This window comes from Apteryx mantelli, chromosome 6 (assembly GCF_036417845.1).
Source record: "Apteryx mantelli isolate bAptMan1 chromosome 6, bAptMan1.hap1, whole genome shotgun sequence".
Classification (NCBI taxonomy): domain Eukaryota; kingdom Metazoa; phylum Chordata; class Aves; order Apterygiformes; family Apterygidae; genus Apteryx; species Apteryx mantelli.
The window spans coordinates 13,314,734-13,333,694 of NC_089983.1; the positions used below are offsets into that span (position 1 = coordinate 13,314,734).

Genomic DNA, 18,961 nt, shown 5'->3' on the forward strand with positions numbered 1-18,961 from the left:
CGGGAGCCCCGCGCGGGCGCAGCCCCGGCGGCGGCTGCCGGGGGGCGGCGGGGCGCCGCCGCCCTGCTCGGCGCGGCGCTCGGCGCGGTGCGGTGCGGAGCGGAGCGGAGCGGGCGCGGCGCCCCGAGGGGGCGGTCCGCGGCGGCGGGGGGGCGCGGGGGCGGCGCTGCGCGCGGCGCTGACAGCCACATGCCGCCCTGCCTGAAAAGGCTGCGAGGCGCCGGCGGGGAGGGAGAGCGCGGGCAGACGGCGCCCGGCCCGGCCCGGCCCCAGCCCCAGCCCCAGCCCGCACCGCCGCCCCGGGGGATGCCGAGGCGCCGGCCCCGCGCGTCGCCCTAGGGGAGAGACGCTCGGCCCCGGGGGCCCGCTGCCCGTCGCGAGTGGGGCGCCCACGGGCAGCCGGCGGAGAAGCCCGGCCCTGCAGCCGCGGCGGGGGCGCATCTTATTTTGCATTATTTTATTTTATATTATTTTTGTGATTACTTGCTCCGAAGCATGGATACGTTCCTTCTCGCGTGGGGATTTCTAGGGCTGTGCTTGCCCGGCTCCGGAGGCGCGGGGGACACAGGTAAGACCCCCGAGCGGGGCGCCGGGGGGAGCGGGGGCGCCCCGGCCGCGTGTGGGCGCCGGCGCGCGGAGCCCGGCCCCGTCGCCCACCCGCGGCTTTCTGCCCGCGGTGCCGCCGCGGGGGGACGGTGACGGCCGCCCCGGGCCCCGTCCCCGCGCGGCAGCCGGGCGCAGCCGCGCCGCGGAGGCGCAAGTTCCGCTGCTTTTGCCCGGCGAGGGCGCGGAGCCGCGCCGGGAAGTTGCCTGCGGATCCGGGGGCGCGGGGGGACCCGGCGGGGGCAGCCGCACCCCGGGGACGACGGCGGCCGGGGGAAACTTTGGGTGAGAAAAGGAAAGGATCGGGCCGGGAGCAGGGAGCCGCGCACGGGCGGCGCTGGCAGCGCGGCGCCCTTCGAGGCGGCCCCGCCGGGGGATGCGGCCGCGGAGCCGGGGCCGGCTGCGGCGCCGTCGGGGCCGCCTGCCCGCTTTGCGAGCGCCGGGGCGGCCCGGGGGGGTTGGGGCGCCGGCGCGCGGTTTTGGGGCATTTACTCGCTTGGGAGCCGGGCGGCGGCTGCTGTCGGAGGCGCCGGGCGGCGGCTCGGGAGAGGAGAGGGGCACGGGGGGGCCGGGGCCGGGCCCCCGACGGCTGAGGGGGCGGCGGTCCCGGAGGGGAAGGGGGCGGCTCGCCTCCGTGGGGCCGCGCTGTCGGGGCTGCCGCTGCTCTCGGCAGAGCCGGCAGCGCCCGAGGGACGCCGCGGTCCCCCCGGGCTGCCGGCGGGATGCTGGTGCCAAGGCAGCAGCTGGAGAGCGGTGGGGCTGGAGCCCCAGCCCGGGGGCACGCGTGGCCCTCCCCGCGCCCCTGTGCGCGGCGCCCCTGCGCCGCTGCCTCCCCGGCCGGCGGGGCCACGGCTCCCCTCCGAAGGGAAGTCGCAGAGGCTGTCAGCTGAGAGAGCCCCTCTCTTCTTACAGCAGCGAGGCATAGGTGTTCCCGGCAAATGGGCTCCGCGTACACTCGGTTGCCAGTTGGCATCGCCTCCTCCCTTACGATTACGAAGGGGGGGGGGGAAATCCTCATCTTTTGTTCAAATAAGGAACAAATGAATAGGTACTCGGTGGGGTGAAGAGAAGGGGAAGAGTCCAGAGAGGCCCCTGCTTAGGGAAACGGTCTCTCCAGGCGCTGCCCGTTTCGGAGGCAGCGCCTGGTCTGGGCTCGCCGGAGCAGGCGCCGTGCGGAGGCGGCTCCGGCCGTACCGCGGGGCTCACGCCCGAGGGTGCGCTGGCCAGCCCCGGCTGCGTGTGCCCGCGGGGCTGCGTGTGCCTGTGCGTGCCTGCACCGCCGCCTCCCCTTCCGTGGGTTCGGGATCAGGACTTGTTGCCGGGAAGGGTTTTATGAGCCAGCTGTGTCTCTGAGGCCGTTCAGTCGCGGTAAGAAATGTTTACTTGAACGCGGGGCTTTCCCAGCAAAGCGGAGCATCACATGGTGCCAGATCCGGGGAGGAAGTCCTCTGCTCTCCTCTGCTCTGCTCTCCCTGCGCCTGACACCAGCCGAGATGCTGCTGTGGTGCCGCAGACCTGCTCGAATGACTTTATTGCGAGCCCAGTGAGCGAAGGGACACGACCGTGATCGCACTATGGTCAGCTTCGGTAAATTAGCCAGCCTAGAAGGAAAAACGTGCCCGAGGTGGATGGATTTATGTTTCAGCCTGGTGTGTCTGAAAGCCTTCCCCCATAATGAAGGTCCCTCTTAAGGCTCCCCAAGGGAGGTCAGCGGAGAAGGGAAATGTTGTTAGTAGACAATAATATGATAATCCGCATGACAAAAAAGCCTCCGTGCAGTATTTCTACAGTAAGAGATAAACAGCGCGGCTGCCAATTTGTACGTAGCCAAGTGAAGACGGCCACGGAGGGGAGTGGGTGGGAGACCCTGGAAGGGAAATCAGGAGGCTGCGTGTTTTTCATCTTCCCCCCAAAAGCAATCAAGTAAGAAAGTAACAGGTCTGAGGGACCCAAGCACTGAGACGTTCAGATGCTGTTTATGCCGCTCTGAGCAAAGCCCGCTCTTGAAGCCTTCCAAATGGTTTGCTTAAAAGCTAGTATTTTTAGTAATGACTTGGGAGATGTAGCGAGGTGGGGAGGGGGACCAAAACAAACGGCTGCCAAGCAGGCATCCGGCCGTGCACACGCACGCACGCCCACGCCAGCGTTCGGGGTAACGCGCGCAAGCGTTTGGGGTAATGCCTCTTGCCCGTGGTGCTGTTAACTGGGCTCTTGCTGTGAACAAAAGCCATTTTAGCCCAGGAACCAGACCGTCGTGGGGAGCATCACTGCGAACCACCAGTATGAGCTCGGTGGGGGGCTCCGGCCCGGGTTAGGATGCTGGATTTTGTTTTTCTAACTTTCCTGCTGCAAAACACCCCTGGCTTGTGGCGGGCGGGTGTGCTGCTCCCAGCGGCTCTCCGGAGGCGCTTCCCACCTCCTTGCCCTGCTCTTTCGCCCCCTCCCTTCGGCGCTTGCTCCACGCTTGGTACCTCGTGGTGGCCAAAATGCGGCAGCAGCCTGCTTGCTGGGCTCTCGGAGGAGCCGGGTGGGCTGCTTTCCTCGCAAAAGCCTCCAGTGCCACGGGGCTTCAGGATGGGGTGGCCTTGTATCACGGATAGCCCGGGAGGGGAAAGCATCCTTCGCAGGGTTTAGGAAGCTGTCAGGCTCAGATAAGGCTGGGATCCTATCCTGTGGGACCCCCAGCTGTATTAATAAGGAAAAATTAATTTTTAAGCACTGGGATGGCTGCCAAATTATATGACCTCTGACAGACCAGCTGTGCTAGGAAAAATAAATCATATATATCTGAGACCTGTGATCCTATCTGAAATCGAAACAGAAGAAGTCGGCGTTTCGCCGTGGCGGCGGGGGCAGGTTGTGGCAGCGTGAGGGCAAACTGGAAGCGACTGAACTCGCTCCCTGTTGCGCAGCGGAGTCAGAGCCGCCGCCACCGCGTCCCCGTGGGGTTTCGGGAGCGCGGAGGGCCGATGTGCCTGCGCACAGCCAGGCCGGGGCCGGCGGGGTGCGAGCGCTCCCAGCCCTCCCCTCGCTCTCCAGCAGCCCTTTGACACATTTCTAATTATAATACACAGACAAAGAGGTAGCTGGGCTATTTTCAAAAATCCCCGTCTACACCCTGGTGGAAACTGCAATACTAGCAGCGACGCAAATCCGGGCCGCTGCACGCGGCGGCGGAGGAGCGCCGCGGTGGCGTGGCTTTAATCATGCGCAGCATCAAAGGGTCAGCCCTCGCCGCGGGCTCGGCGGGCCGGATCCCGCGCCGGGTCCCCCGTGCCGGCGAGGCGCTGCCGGGTGCCGGGGCCGGCGGAGGGGGAACCAGCCGGCAGGGAAAGCGAGGGCAAGAGCGGGCTGCGACAGATGGGCTTGAAAGGTGTGAGGGAGGCGGGAGGTGAGATGCGCTTTGTTTTATTCCTGGAATAGCTGCAACAACAACATTAATCAGTATTTGAGCACCTTTCGTCCAGCCTGAAGCTCTGTAGAGGCGAATCCTAGGTGAATCCGTGGCTCTTTAACAGGCGGCGTGAGAAGCATCTCCCGCTCTGCTGCTGTGGCCCCAGAGCCAGCCTGGCTTTGGCGGTGTCCGTGGGGCTGGTCTGCAAGCCGCGTCCTCCGCGCGTGACTTCCCCGTGCGGCCCGCCGGCGGGGCGGCGTGCGGAGCCCTCGAGCCTCGCCGAGCCCGGGCGCCCCGGGGAGGCGGCGGCGTGCCCAGACCCGCCAGTTACGTTTGCAGGCCAGCCAGGAGAGCAGGGCACATCTTGTTTTTATACATACATATATATATAAAAACTAACACTATTAGGTCAGTTGCCCTATTGGAATTGCATTTGCCTGTGCTGTAAGATGGCAAATAACAAAGTTAGCACCATGTAAAAGCAGGATAGGAAATCGCATCAAAGATGCAGTGGATTGGGGGGGGGGGGGCAGACCCAAAATACAACCTTTAAAGGTTGAGGTTGCCACTGACTCAAGCGGTACAAAGCGGTGCCAGCCCGTGGAAGAACTGCAGGGGTGGAAATCAGCTGAAGTCCAGTGGTTTTGGAGCAAATTACCTGGATTTGCTCGCGGGATTTGGCCCTCTCCTCTTCCACAAGGAAGCTCGAGGAGGTCTCTGTTTCCAATTGCCATTTAATTCTTTTGTGGATTAACACGACAAAGAGAGGGTGGATATCAGAAATCTCCAAATTTCATTCTGTCTCTCCCTCCAGTGCACTCGGTTATTTAAGAGTAAAGCGACTCTGCTTTTAACCGAAACCCTAGTGAAACAGCTGAAGGCCCCTGCCGAAATGGGAAGAGCGTGGGGAGCTCTCCTGGCTGCTCGCCGTCCCGCGGCGCTGGCGTGGGCATCGCGCGGGGGGAGAGGTGCGCGCGCTGCGCTGTGGCGTTCGGGTGCGTCTGCCCGCTAATTTGCTCAGGAAGCCTCTGAAGCTTCATCTCGCGATGCAAAGCAGCCGCGCGCCTGTTAACGTGCTCGCTGCACGCCGGGGATGAAATATCTCCTCATCTCCCTCTGCCGCGCGTCTCCGCTTGCCCCGCGGCTAAGCGGTATCGGGTAGGTCGGAGAGTTGGCGTCCCCTGCCGAAGTTGTGAGTCCGCAGCCACGCTGGCGGCACGCGGGCTCGTCGCCGGGGCTAGAGCGAGGCGAGGCGAATGAGGACGGTAACGAGTCCTCGGCAGGACGGGCCCTCAACGAGGACGCCCTCGGCTTGGGGCAGGCGTCTGCGCAGCCCCGGCCTACGTGCCCAAAGGAAGGCGAGCCCGGTGAACCCAAACGCGCCATGGTGCTCCGTCGGGTGGCCAAGCTCCGAGCGGCTGCGTGCGCGCTTGTTGTGGACCGGCCTCCGCGATGACGATAGCTTTTACGTTGGGGGCAGAGCTGGCCCGGGTTTGCGCGCTGGCGGTCCAACGGCCGCAGTGAGCCCTGCCCTGCTGGGCCGGGGAGCTCCTGGAGGTCCAGGGGCAGGACGCTCGGGTGGGAGAGCGCTCCGCTTCCGTCCCGAGCTCTTCGTGGAGCTGGAAGGCCCCAGGTGCGGGTGGAGGTGCCTGGGCCTGGCCGTCCGCTTTGGCACCCCTGAGTGCAGACTGCTAGCCACAGCCTTGGTGGGGGGATGTTCTTCTAGTCAAGTGGTCTCCAGCAGATTGCAGCAGGGAAGGAGGTGAGAAAGGGCAAGGAGCCTTACGGAAAGGGTAAGGAGCTTGGCTACTGAAACCATCTCTGTGGGGAACTGCAGAGTTGCCTGCAGTACACTGAAGCATTAGTGGGCTTCTGCCTTCGTGAGCTTCTCCAGATCTTCCTGTCCCATCCCCATGGCTTGGTCATCCTCCTCTGGCGCAGTGTTCCTGCTGGCGTTGTTCCTCCAAGGGGAGAATTGCTGGGATAACTGAATTCCCATGGTGACCCTGAAGGAAGCGGCAATCCTGGGATTACCCATCCTGAACACTGCCCGCTCCGACACTGCGTGGAGGCGCCGGTCCATCGAGGAGCTCGGCTGCTCTCCCATGGCCCCGCCGCTGGCGAAGCGCTCCAGCTGTCCCCTCCGCCGGCAGGCTGGCACCGCCCCCGCGGTCGGCTTTCCAACCCCTGCGTTTCGCTTACTGAGCAACGGGATGTCCCGCGCACCTGGCAGACTTGGCTGAGACTTCAGGATTTAATTTTAACCTTATTAAGTGAGTTCAGGGCTGGCAAAAGCTGCCAGAGCCCATTAGCCGCGGAGCACGTCTCACTCCTGGTGCGTACGGCCTGGGCAGTAGCCATGCCGCTCACCATTTTTTTTTTTACATTTTGCGCAAGTTCAGTGCAGTCGGCTGGAAAGGAGACACTTGCATAGCAGCTTGAAGCTCTGCCGCATGCAGAACAGGACTGATTTTTTTTTAATACAAAGTGAGGGCTTGGCATGTCTGCTGAGGCAAATCCTTGTCCGTCAGAGGGCCCAGTGATGGATTTAATTTATTTTATTTTTTTTTGGTTGCTGGTGTTTTTCCGCTAGATGCCAGCGGGTCAATAAATGGAGGGAAAACCCCAACAGAACAATTGCAAAGGTGCTGGTCGCTTCGCCTCTTCGGACAGCTCTAAGAAGCCCCTGTTTCCCTGGCGCTCTGCGGTGCCCGGGCGCGATGGCGCGGTGCTGACGCAGCCCTCTTCGTTTCTTTGGAGCCTCTTGGGGAGAGACGAAGGCGAGGGAAACCCCGGTCCTCTGCGGGAGGCAGACGAGGCTTTCCCGCAGGTGGGAGACCTTCCCTGCCGCAGAGCGAGGGTGACGATGTCGGCGCCTGGGGAAGGTGGCTGGTGCCCCCACCCGCCCAGTGAGGTCGCTTGCCGGTCCTGTTTGGCTCCTGAGACCCAAGGAGGTCTGGCCGGAGGAGAGGAGAGCTGGGCTCTGGTGGCCTCGCCCCGGAGCGAACCGGGCCGTCCGCGTGGGCGCCCGTGATCTCGCTTACGCGCCAGGCCGACCTGAAGGCAGCATCGCACCTGTGGGTTTCCCGAGCTGCTGGCCTGTGACGGGCTCCCGTGGCAAGGGGGGAGACTTTGCCGTCAGGGTCGAGCTAGATTTCCGCTCCTGAGGTTATTTGCCAAGAAGGAGCCCCGCAAGCTGATAGCCTTGTTCACGTCGCGGTTGCGGTACAACAGATCTAACCGTAGTGGCTCACGGAGTATTCATAGTAGCCGAAGCGAGGAAGGGGCTAGCAGCTCCCGAGCGGTGGGTGATGTTGGTGGTATCAGCCTAGCGGGTAGCATGTGTGTGAAAGCTGGAGAGACGGGGAGGGGATGACGAGGTGTGGAAGGATTGACTGTATTTTCATTGCTTCGAGACTTTGCCCTTTCCAAGAAAAATAATCTGCAGCTTGAATATTTCTCTTTGCTGGAGGGGGTGGACATGTGTGCAAACGAGGTGTGAATTTTTATGAGAAGGTGTGAAAGTGCGTACATGAGTGAAGTGTGAATTACACGTCTATTTGTACATTGATGTCAACAAGTCCGTGAATTTCTTCCTTCCACGTGAACGTCTCTCTTTATCTCTCCCTCCCGCCCCAGACCCCCCCAGACACGTGTGTGGGCAAATATGCCTCATTGAGCGGCGAAGAGATTTGCGCAAAAAATGCGGGTTTGTAAATGCTTGTGTGTTGAGCAAGCTCTCCTGTGGAGCAAAACCAGATGTTTTCTGGTGTTCTCAGTCCTTCCGTGGCCGCGTTGCGACTTTCCCCCCCCTTGAATTTTTCAGAATTCTTACAGAACTATTTTAAGAAAAAGGGGCAGGCTGCAGCGCTGCCTTTGGCAGGAGGGGGGGGTGAGAAGACAGTTATTTTAAAGAGCGAATGTGTGAGAGGGCACGAAAGCCGCGGAGGAAACAGAGCTAGTGGTCTCTGGTGGCAGAGGAAGCGCTGTCCCCGGCAGGGTGGCCGGATGCGCCTCTCGCGAGGGGCTTCCCGCGCCGTCGCTCCCCTGCGCGGCACGCGCTGCCTGCGGGAGCTAATTCAAAATGCCTTTTTTTTTTTTTTCTCCCCTCCCCTTCCAAAAAGCATTGCAGCAAAGGGTGCTGCCCCGCTCCTTGCGTTGGCCCCGGCAGAGCCAGGATTTGGCCGTGGCTGGGACTTCGTGGGGGCAGGCGGAGGCGCTGCACGTGCCTGGGAAAGCCACTGTGGCTTTCCCCACGCGCCGCCCCCTTGCTCGTTGGCGGGGAGGGAAAAGCCCGTCTCCAAAGCAGGGCTGGGGTCACCAGGTCCACCCTGGCCCCTCAGTGGGGGGGGTGGTGGAGGGGTTTTGCCATTTCTTGCCCTGTTTTGGTGGGAGTGCAGAGGCACTGCCATCCTCTGGAGGCAGCTCCGGGAGGGATGCGAGAGGCATGCGGCAGCGGCCCTGCAGAGAAAGGGACTTTGCTGGGATCTGGAGCGCGTTATCAATTGACCCTGCGATGCAGATTTTCCTCCCGGCGAGTAACGCAATAATAAATTTGGTTTGCAGCGTTCATGAGATTAAACTTTTTTGACGACGAAATCGCGCTCGGGGGCCCGCCGCAGCCCCGAGCCGCGAGCGCTGGCCCCGCAGCCGCTGCGCGGGGCCCGTCTCAAGCCCCTGTCCCCTGCCCTGTTTCCGCAGCTCAGCCGTGCGGGGGCCGCCTCAACGCCAAGGACGCCGGGTACATCACCTCGCCGGGCTACCCGCAGGACTACCCCTCCCACCAGAACTGCGAGTGGGTCATCTACGCCCCCGAGCCCAACCAGAAGATTATCCTCAACTTCAACCCGCACTTCGAAATCGAGAAGCACGACTGCAAGTAAGAGCCTCCTTCCTCCTCTTCCTCGGCGGGAGGCGGGCGGGCGCCGGCGCCTGTCCCCGCTCACGCTCTCCGTGGGACTCGTGCTGCTGCTCTGGGCAAACCGGCGTTTCGGTTGTGGTGGCAGCGGTGCTTTTCCCTAAGGAGGGACTCCGAAACTAGCTGTCCGGGAGAAAGAGCTAGCAGCTAGCGAAGGGTAGCTAGCGGCACCAAGGGGCACCAGGAAAGGCTGAGTGAGCGACGTGGTGTCGCGGAGGTGTGAGCCGTGCGGCCGCCGGGGCCGGGCAGGCGCCGGGGGTCTCCCGAAGGGGCCTGGCGCGGCCCTGCGGAATGGGGGGCTCCGCTCGCGGAAGGGCCGGGCGCCGGGGGGGCACTGGTGCGTTGGCCCTGAGGGGCGCGAAGCGCTGGCCTGGGGTCTGATGATGCGCCGACGGGCGCGAGGTGGGGAACGGGGTCCTCGGCCGCCGTAAATCCGCCCCGCTCGTGGGCTAACGAGGCTCCACGCGCCGGCGGCTCTCCCCAAAGTCACGGTGTGTGCAAGGAGGCAGCACTTTGCAGGCTCGTGTTCGGAGAGGGGAGGAGGCAGCGGAAGACTGCAGGCCTGTGCCGTCAGCTGGCAGAGTATGGGAGCGAGGGAGACTTTAGCTTCAGCGGAAACGCTTGTGTTGGAGGGTTTTGGCCCCAGGTATCTCCCAGGGCTTGCTGGGTCTCGGGCTGGGTTCAGCCCCCGGGGCAGCGCTGCTCCGCAGGAGGCAGGCGTTCGTGCCGGACCTCTCCCGAGAGCCGGCTTTGCCCGCGCCTCCCTCCCCGCGGCCGCCACGTGCGTGCGCAAGGAGCGGCGCCCATCTGCAGTGCACGTGGGCTTCTGCCGGGCAGAGCTGGTGGGACCCGAGCGGAGCTCGGGTGCCTGCCCCCCGCTCCAGGCACGGCAGGGGAGCGGGTTTAAAAGACCTTCCTGGGCAGTGCGTAATAGGAGGTGCGACTGAATAAATGCAAGCGGTGCAATGCAAATACTGCCTGGAAGAAATGGACAGGAGGGCGATCTTAAGTGGCCTACCAAAAAGAAACAAATCTTAGCGCCGTGTCAGTGCTCGGGCATTAAGCAGCATTAACAGGTGACTGTTTGGAAATAAATCTCCCCTGCGTGCCGGAGGGTACGACGCGAGGAAGCAGAGGCCTTGCTGCCGCTGCGGGCGGAAGGAGCCTCAGCGGGAACGGGAGCTCGGCACCAAAGAAACGGCGTCTCCGGGCAGAGCCCTTCCCTTGACACCTGGTCGTTGGTGTGAAGCGCCTTCCCGGAAGCACGGCAGGCTGATGCACTCAATTGTGGCGCGCTGTCTCCGGGCAGCCCGGTCCCGCGCAGCCCGGCGTCGCCACCTGGCATTGCGGGAGCCGGGCCGGGCCGCCCTTGGCGCTCCAGCTGCCGGAGGTGGACCTCCGTAACCGCTTCCTTCGGGCCTTCCTCCTTCGCCGTTTCGTTTTGCCTTATTAGGCTAAAGTTTCTCCCTCGTGAAGCATAACGTTTACATTCCTAAAACCCGTTCTAAGGCCTGCTAAAGTATCCGCAGCAGTCGCTGCGTGCCCCCCCGGCCAGCGTGAAAGGAGCGATTTGGCGCAATTGAAGCCCCAGCGGGTCCCTCTGGACTGGTAAAAGCTGCTGCTTTGCTGCTTTTTCGCTTTTTTAAAAAAAAAAAAAAAAAAAAAGCCCAACCTAGAGCAAGGCGGCCCCAGCAGGCTTTTTCCGCAGTGCTTCCCAGCACACGCTGTCCAAGCAAAGGATGAGTAACTCCGAGCCAGACTGGGGAGGATTCGGGGGCGACCGCGGTGGTTTGCAGCCCCCTCTGGTGGCACACGCCCAATGCTGGCGGAGGTCCCCGGAGACCTCCGTGGGCCTGGGGCTCCAAAAGCAGGCAGGAGCAGGCAAACAGGAGATGGCCCGGGGGGGCGGAGTCGGGCTCTTCCTCCTCCCCTTGGCTCCCTGCTGCCTGCCCGCGGCACCGCTGTCTCCCGGCCGGATAACCGCAGGTTGGGCACGTGGGGCGAGCTGGCCAGCGAAGGGCCCTTGCGGCAGCACAACCGTCTCCTAACGCTTCCCGCGCTGCAGAAAGCCAGGATTTGTGGGTTTCTGTAGTGGGATGCAACGGGAAGTGACCGCCTCTCCTGCAGCGCCAGAGAAGTTGAGCGTTAACTTTGCAGAGAGGAGAAGTCACAGATGAGACGTTGAGAAAGGCGTTTACTCGCTGGTACGTTTGCGGTGTGGGCAGCCAGAAGCAATGTTTCCAGTGCACAGGAAATAATTCAGTCTGGGTAACATGACACTGCAGCTCATCTCAGCTTCAAATGAGTGTGGGGTTTTTTTGTTTTTTTTTTTTTGTTTGTTTTTTAAACTTTGGCCAGTATCTCCTGTATGGTTCATATTCCCCGTCATTTTCCAAAGCAAAGCCTCAGCGAGTGGGTTAACCGCGACGGCGTTTGACCCCTCGCGCAGGAGGGAGACGGTCAGGGCGGCCCCGGTTGCCCGTCCTGCCGCTCGGCAGGGTGCTGCCCGCGGCTCTCCCCGGGGGCACCGGCCGATTCAGGACCCTGCGTCACACCGCCTCGCCGATATCCGGCACGTGGGGTTGCAGGATCTGGTTTCACACCTTGTTTCCTGTCAGCATGATGACACAGAGCACTGAATAAGCTGCTTGGTTCATTCCCGGTCTCTTCTGGCCAGGCGCAGGTTCTGCTATTAAATATGAATGCAAAATAAAAAGAACAGGCTGCAAAGCGCAGGCTGAACACAGGAGAAATATCCGGTTGCTGTTGGCTGGAGATCAGCGCCGAGCTCGCCTGGAAGCACGGGGCGAGGTTTGTTTTTAGCACCAGGCTAGCCCTGCGTCCCCGTTAGCTGGGGCGGCTGCGCACCGCCCTTGAATGGCAATGTAATAACACGTTGCAAATCGCTCTGCGGCGGTCCTGGAATTCCACTTAAGTTAATAGCAGTCACGGGCCGCAAGTCACGGCCAGGATGTTTTAAGCAACGGTCTTTGATAGATCGGTTCACGCACGCTGTAGCAAGCCCTCCTTATGCTGGGTTACCGGGTAGATCAGTGGGTCATTAGAAAGAGTGAAGAACTTTTTTTTTTTAATGAATCCCAAGGGATTTGTGGGGATGTGCCATGGCTGCCCCAAATATCGCTCCCACCAGAGGTGCTGCGGACCTTGAGGTAGGTGCGGGGAAGGGAGTGACCCTATTTCTCGAGGAGGCGTCCCCCTTTGCTGAGATGGGCAGTGCTTGTCCGCTGTTGGTGGCAGAGCCCCAGAGCTCGGCCCCGGCCCTCCGAGGCTGGGCCGCGGGCACAGCGTATGGGTGGGAAGTGGTCAGTGTATCGGAAACTCCCAGGGACCTGTCGGAGCTGGGGGTTACTGACGGATGTGCACCAAGAAGTAGGAACACCCCCCATCCCTGTTGTCAGCACGGGAGTTTGAGGCAGCTGCTCAACTTCCTTCCTCTTTTGTGAGTGTTTCCATGATGTTTTATTTACTTTATTATTTTACAAAGAAAAGGGAAGGTGTAAGGACTGGCTCTCATGTTATGCCTTTGGTAAGGCCGATGTTTGGCTGTTAATCATGGGCAGGAGCAAAGTCTGGGATCTCCATCAGCAGAGGGGACTTGCCATTATTCTGTGTTCCCTGCATCTTGTTGAAGTTTTGTGACCCATTTGATTTCTTAGGCTTGCTTTTGTGAAAGCCTTCTGATTTTTTTTCTGCCGTTCGGGAACAAAACATCTCTCTGTGCCTTTAAATATGGCAGATGGGGATTTCTTCAGATGTCCAACAACTCAACTGAAGGAGACCTCCGGAGACCTCTCCCCTTCCCTGTCCCGCTTCTCAGCCTGCCTTTTCATCCGCAATCTGGAGACGTAAGGGCTATAGTAATAGAGTGTCAGAGGAAGTAATTGATTCATCACACGCCGCGAGAGGAGCCTGTTGCCTTCGGTGTCGCCGGAGCTGAACCGCAGCCTGGGAGGGCAGGGGAGACGTGTAAACACTCCACGGCTGAGCTGTCAGGGCAGAGCGCCGCGGCGCGCCACCGCGGCCGAGCGGGGCCGAGCGAGCTCCCCGGACGGAGCGGGGCCGGGTCCCGCTGGCGGGAGCAGCAGGGGCTCCCGTCCCCCCGCTCCCAGGCCTGCCCTCCTCAGGGAGAAGAGGTGTCACCCAGCTCCGCGTGCCGACCGCTCGCTCTGCGCTCGCCTCGGCCCGGCACCGGCGGGCCGGTGTTTCGGGGTGGCGGAGGCGACGCTGTGCCACCTGCACACGCAAGGAGGGATCGGGTTTGGGGAGCCGTCCACCCCAGCCTCCGCTTTCTCTGCAAGCTGGCGCCTTCAGGGTGTCGTGGACACGGCCGAGGAGAGGAGGCTGCAGGCAAGCCTTGGTGGCCACGCTTTGCTTGCCAGCTCCTCGGCGGTGAGCCGGATGTGTCCAAGAAGCCGCGGGGTCGGGAAGCTGTCCCATGGCGGCCCAGTCCAGGGGAGACCACCCGTCATCAGCACGGGATAGAAATTGCGAGGTGGGCTGCTCAGGGTTTTATTCTTGCAACCTTGTTGATGCTTCTGGTATCTGTTGGTGCTTGACGACGTGTGCCAAGGAAAGCAAGGGCAAATGAGTGGCGCGTGGAAATCTGAGCTGCAAAGCTCCCACCTGATCCCAGTTATCACCAGCTCCTCGGGGCATCTTGTGGCTAAGCAAGGCATGGTGGGCCAACCCTTGGGACATTCCTTTGGAGATGTCCTGCTCCCAGGCCAGGGCTGGCACAGCAGAGTGACAGTCCCCAGCCCTTCCCATCTGCCTCCAGCCGCTGGGGCCAGCCGGGCCCTGAGGCGATCCCCATCCTATTGCCTGGCTGTGGGACACTGGCCCCGAGTTGCTGCCCTAAGAAGGTGCCGGTGACGGGGCTCTGCCTCCCCCATTTGCAAAGTGAGTAAAGTCGACGTTTGCCCTCTGTCTTCTGCCTGCTCTGCTGCTTTTCGGCAGTAAATTTTCCTCTTGAGGTTGTTATCTTTTATTATACACATTTTTTTTCTTTCGGTTGGTGATCAAGTGCCTGGGAGTGGTGACAGTAAAATGACAAAGAAACCAAAGTCTAATTTTTTCCACAGATGGATTGTAGCAGAAGGAGGAAAGTGCAAATGCAGTTTCTCAAGTGTCCTGTGTTTTGGGGTAGGGAAGGGTTGCAAGTTGCCTCGGTTCAATTGCAGCAGCAGCAACAGAAGGCAGAACGCCTTGGCAGGGGGGGCTACTCATGGCAGGGTTTATAGATGTTATTGCTGATTTTTACCATGACTTTTTTCCCCCCCAAAAATACCAAAGACATCTTGCAACAAAAGACCCCTGTAGCTAAAGATAGAAGGGTGAGGAATTTATAGAGACCGCTTTGGAGACAGAAGTAAAAATCTCCTGAATGACAGCCTGCAGAAACCCCCTCAAGTGTGCATTAGCACATCTTGTTTTCTTATATAATGAGCGGTTTTTCCCCGACGTGCCCCGGAGGAGGGTGCTTCTGCGGCGCCCGGCCGCGCGGCACGGCCAAGGCAGCCCGGGGAGGACGGGCAGAGCGCAGCGAGCTGGGTGCTCCCGGCTGGGGGGCAGCAGCTCCCCACGAGCCAAGAGCCCCTCCCGAATCCAAACCTGCCGCAGGAGCAGCTTAAAGACGTGTTTTAGCCTTTGCAAGATGCGTTTTGGCCACTTTTTTTGTTCCTGCCACCCCACCCCACCCCCAAGCATAACCTAACTGTAGCTGCTAAAAGACTCTTCCTATCAGCGGCCCTGGTATGGGGGTGAAAACAGCCCAAGGCATATAAATAGAGGCTATCTGTAGTTTCCATTTTTTGTCTTCGAGGTGTTTTTGAAGACATTTTCCAATCTGTTGAAGTTGTTCTCTCTATCTCTCCCCCCATCTCTCCTTTCTCTTGACTGGATGACTGGATTTTTCGCATTTCTCGGAAATTCTGGTCAGATTTTTGAGGAGGTAGGACAATAATCCAAGGCACAGCGGAGCGGTTGCACAGCTCCACAATGCTGTGGTTACTCAGGATGTAATTGCATGTAGCAAAGTCAAAACAAACTTCTGAGAAATCCCGAGCCATTAGGCGCAGAGACGCGCACCCCCAGGCCTGCCTCTCCTGCTGCTGCCACCACCGCACCTTGACGTCTTTTAGTCGTGAAACCCCTGTGCAATGCCTTCAGCTGTGCAGCGGCGGCAGGAGGCCGGGGTCGAGCCCGTGGGGCTCTGCGGTCGCCGGGGCAGCTCTGTCCTTCAGGGCGAAACAAGGGCGAGCGCCTCCTGCTCCGAGTCGCCCCTTCGCCCCAGCTGCAAACCAGGACCAGATTCATCTCTCCAACTTCAGCCACCTAAAATTTAATGTTCCCGTCAACAAGAGTGATTTAAACTACCTCTGTAGTCAATGCAGAAGAAGGATGGCTCCCCTCTCGAGACGTATGCGAGGGCTGCTCTCCACTGAGAGCAGGGGTAGCCCAGCAGACGTTCAGTTGGCTAAAGTTAGATATGATACGTGCTCTTTAGGCCTGTGCACAGATCTATGGCTGGATCCGTGTCTATGAGGACTGATTCTCTTCTCACCCCTGTGTAGATTAGGAGCGATTGCCCTTAAAATGATGAGTTACGCATGTGTAAAACCAGTCCAAGTCAAAGGAGAATCCAATTCATCTGCTGTATTTATAATTAATTACCTTGATTAAGGACTGGCAGCTAAGATCAAACTTCATTGCTCTGGTTTCATCAGATGGCAAAGGTGTTTGCCTCTGCTGCCATGACTATAAAAAAAATAGTATTTAAAACTTCCCTGTACTTTCTGTAGCAATTTAACCTTTGTAGGTTATGTCCTGCGGTTGCTTAAGATTGTATAAAAATCACAGAAAAGATTTCTTGCCTTTCACAGTGTAGCCACCCATGAAATAGTGATTTGGTTTGAAGGAGGCATATGGAAGAGCACGAAGATGGGTGGTGACACAGAAAAAATCGACTAAGCCAGCTAGCATGTAATGGACATTAATTCTAGCTGCCCCTTGATTGCAAAACTAGCGCGGAGCTGCTGGTTCACCATTTCTGAACCACCTTTATACTGCAGCTGCAAGCTCATCCCTGAGAAATAGGCTTTTCGTAGAGCGTGGATTAAAAAAACCCCTATGTTTGTTATAACAATTCCTGAACACCAAAGTGCCCGCCACCCTTTGGAAGGGAACGGTTGTGTTCACCAGCTGAAGCTGTGGCTAAGCAAGGCCCCCCCGCCGCCCCCGCTATCTGCACAGTATGCATCCGTCTGCCGCATTTCCACCAGAATTGCGGTTTGTCTTCCTTTTCTCGACAGATGCATTTGAGGCACGGCGGCATATGGTTCGGGCAGAGCGGAGGTCTCGAAGGCTTAAGTCAACACTGGGCATTCCCAAGTTTGGGGCTGCTGGCATGCCGTCAGTACCTATTTGTCTCTCTGTCTGTCTAGGCCAGACTCCTCTAATATAATATAATCTGTCTAATCAAGGCTGGCTTCTATTCCTGGCTGTGCTGCGAGCCTCCTGCGTGACCCGGGGCCAGCCGCCGCTCCTCTCTGCTTCCCACCCGCCGGGGTCTTGTGAGGATACGTTCATTAATGTTTGCCAGGTGCAATCAGGAGCCCCATGGAAATGCCTATAAATACAGCTCCAAATTAAACATCGGGGAAGCTCAGGTTGGAGCCTTGTGACTCCCTCCTGCTTGGCAAGCGCTGGAGAGCGGGCTTAGCTGTGTGAGAGCCCTCAGCCTCTTCAAACCGTGGCTCTGGGAAGCGCCTGAGAAAACTGCCAGCCAGGTCGAAGCCTGGGAAACCGGCGCTGCTTGGGCGTGGAAGCAGGGACGGTGCCGGTTTATGTTCAGGGGCACTCGCGCTGTGGCTGAGAACGCGTGCCTGCCTTTTTTTGGTTCTCGTTTCTCTCCATCCTCAGCAAATGTCCCTGCAACGTCCTTGAAGCCTGTTGCCGTGAGGAAGGACTCGGCGTCTCTTCGGGGCTGAGGGGGCGATAGGCTGGCTGATGGTGCGTGGAGCGGGGTGAGACGCACCGCTGCGCTTTTAGCTGAACTGCGCGCCTCCCGAAAGCAGCAGCGTGGGGCCGGCCCGGGCGCTCCCGCGCTGCTCCCGGCGTGAGTCGCGGCCGTCCTGGAGCCCGCCAGCCCCTGGGTGGACGCCTGGCAGGGCTGTGGTGGCCCCAGGGGACGGGGGGAGCACGGCCAAAGGGCCAGGGAGCAGATCAGCCGTTTTGCCACAGAAAAGGACCGAGGAGGTGGAGGTCCCTCGCGAGCCCTGCCGCTGCGGCTGTTTGCTTTCGCTGTGCCTTGCGGCTTTGTTTGGAGAGCCAGCGGCAGAGCCACCGAGAGAAAATGCAGAGGAACGAGAGACAGGGAAGCAGTGGGCTGACGGGAGGAAAAAGCAAGCGAGCATGAGTAATACAGGCATTAGAAGTGCTTTATAATTAGTTTATAAAAGCTCTCAACATCAGCAAAGCACTTTCTACTAAAAATCTTTAATAAAAACGCAGCAATATTTGTAAGCACGGTACGTTTTTCCGCTTAATTCTGTTAAACAGCTCCAAGAAGAGCATCTCAGCAGCGCAGGTCCCCTCCTTCTCAACCCCCCATCGTCTGGGTAGTTATAAGCACTTTAGCTTTGCCTCCCTGCTTTAAAACCCCCTGGTGAAAACTGTGCTTGTTTGAGATGGTTTTAAACCAACTGACTGGCCTTCCTACTCAGGCAGCAGCTGAAAATAATCGTGCTGCGGTCGCCTGCCCCGCAAGAGAACTGGGCTAGTCCGTTGACCCTCCTTGCGGGTTATGGATGCTGCACCCTAGCCCCCTCGGGGTCTTTGTGGTTGTCTCCCTGGAGCAATGCCTAGACGGGGAGAAGAAGCGGCCCTGAAACGTGATCTCGGACACCGCGGCTCCCCCAGCGGAGGTAATGTCGGAGAGTTCAGCCCACGAGTGTGCTGGTGCCCGTTGGCTGGAACAGTACATTCGGTTATAGGCGAGAAATGTAAATTGCTGGGGACTGGTCGAGACGGTTCGCCTGCCACATGAATGTGTCCCACCCAGCCGTGAGCTAGGCTGTAATTATCTGGAAATGAGATGGTTAGAGAAGAAAGCATCCACAGGGTTGGGTTTTCTTCCTTCCAGCTTTTCTTCTTGTATTTCACATGGAAAGAACTAAATCTGGAAACCATGCATAAGCTTAACAGAAGCAAAGTTCTGGCCAAACTAGATTTTTAACGTGGCCGGTGACCCAGCATGAAGCGAATGGGGTTTAATCAGCTTGTTTGATCGTGGGCCAACACGTGGAGGCGAACAAAGCACGTGCCGCCAAAAGAGTGCGGTGGGGATGAGCCGGTGTTCTTGCTGAACTGCGTGCGCTTGGGAAGGGGCCTCTCTGGTGGCTCATTTTTAAGGCCTAAAGCTTAATTGGTATGTTGGAGAGGAAGTAGATGCTCTTGCAGTGCATCTGGGTAGGAGACATCTCCTGACTGTAATATTGTCCAAATTGGCAGTTTGTTTAGATGACCTGAAGGAACACAAAGACAGTTTTGCCTCTTGAGGAGCAGAGGGCTCGGGCCAAGATTTTTTAACTAGAAAACTCTGATGTGTTTATATTCATTTCACATTTGGCAAAAACGGTTCCCTGACCTTCTCCTAGGGGCTTCTTTATTTGTTTGCAACATTTGATTTATTAAGGATTAGCTCCAGTAGGAGAAAGCTCAGTTAGATGCTTGGATGAAGCCAAACAAGGTTTAATTTAGAGAGAGGCAAATATTTCCTGATGATTTACTTACTAGATTCATTCTTTTCATTTTCCATTTGCAGATTGGCCATGAGCAGATTGCAATATTCCCAAATTGCATGTATTATTGGAAGTTATTCACCCATTCAATAAGCAAATAATTCTTGGTCCAGAATTTGCTTCAGAAATTGCTTCTGCAGTATTGGTTGCTTTCAGAGCCGTGTGGCTAGAGATAGGATGTTTTGTGCGTTGGCTACACCAGAAGCTCTGATCATTGCAGTCAAA

At 58.9% G+C, this 18,961-nt stretch overlaps 1 protein-coding gene across 5 annotated transcripts in view; it reads left to right on the top strand.

The window, feature by feature from the left end:
- Positions 1-244: 244 nt before the first annotated feature.
- NRP2 (neuropilin 2) overlaps positions 245-18,961 on the top strand; it is a 65,466-nt gene continuing 46,749 nt past the window's right edge. For 4 of the 5 annotated variants that reach the window (XM_067298778.1, XM_067298779.1, XM_067298780.1 and 1 more), the window contains exons 1-2: positions 246-568; positions 8,699-8,876. In XM_067298778.1, coding sequence (XP_067154879.1) covers positions 496-568; positions 8,699-8,876 — 251 coding nt within the window. In that variant the 5' untranslated portion in view covers positions 246-495. Of the gene's footprint in view, positions 569-8,698; positions 8,877-18,961 lie in introns of all 5 variants that reach the window. The other variant, XM_067298782.1, reaches the window with a different exon arrangement.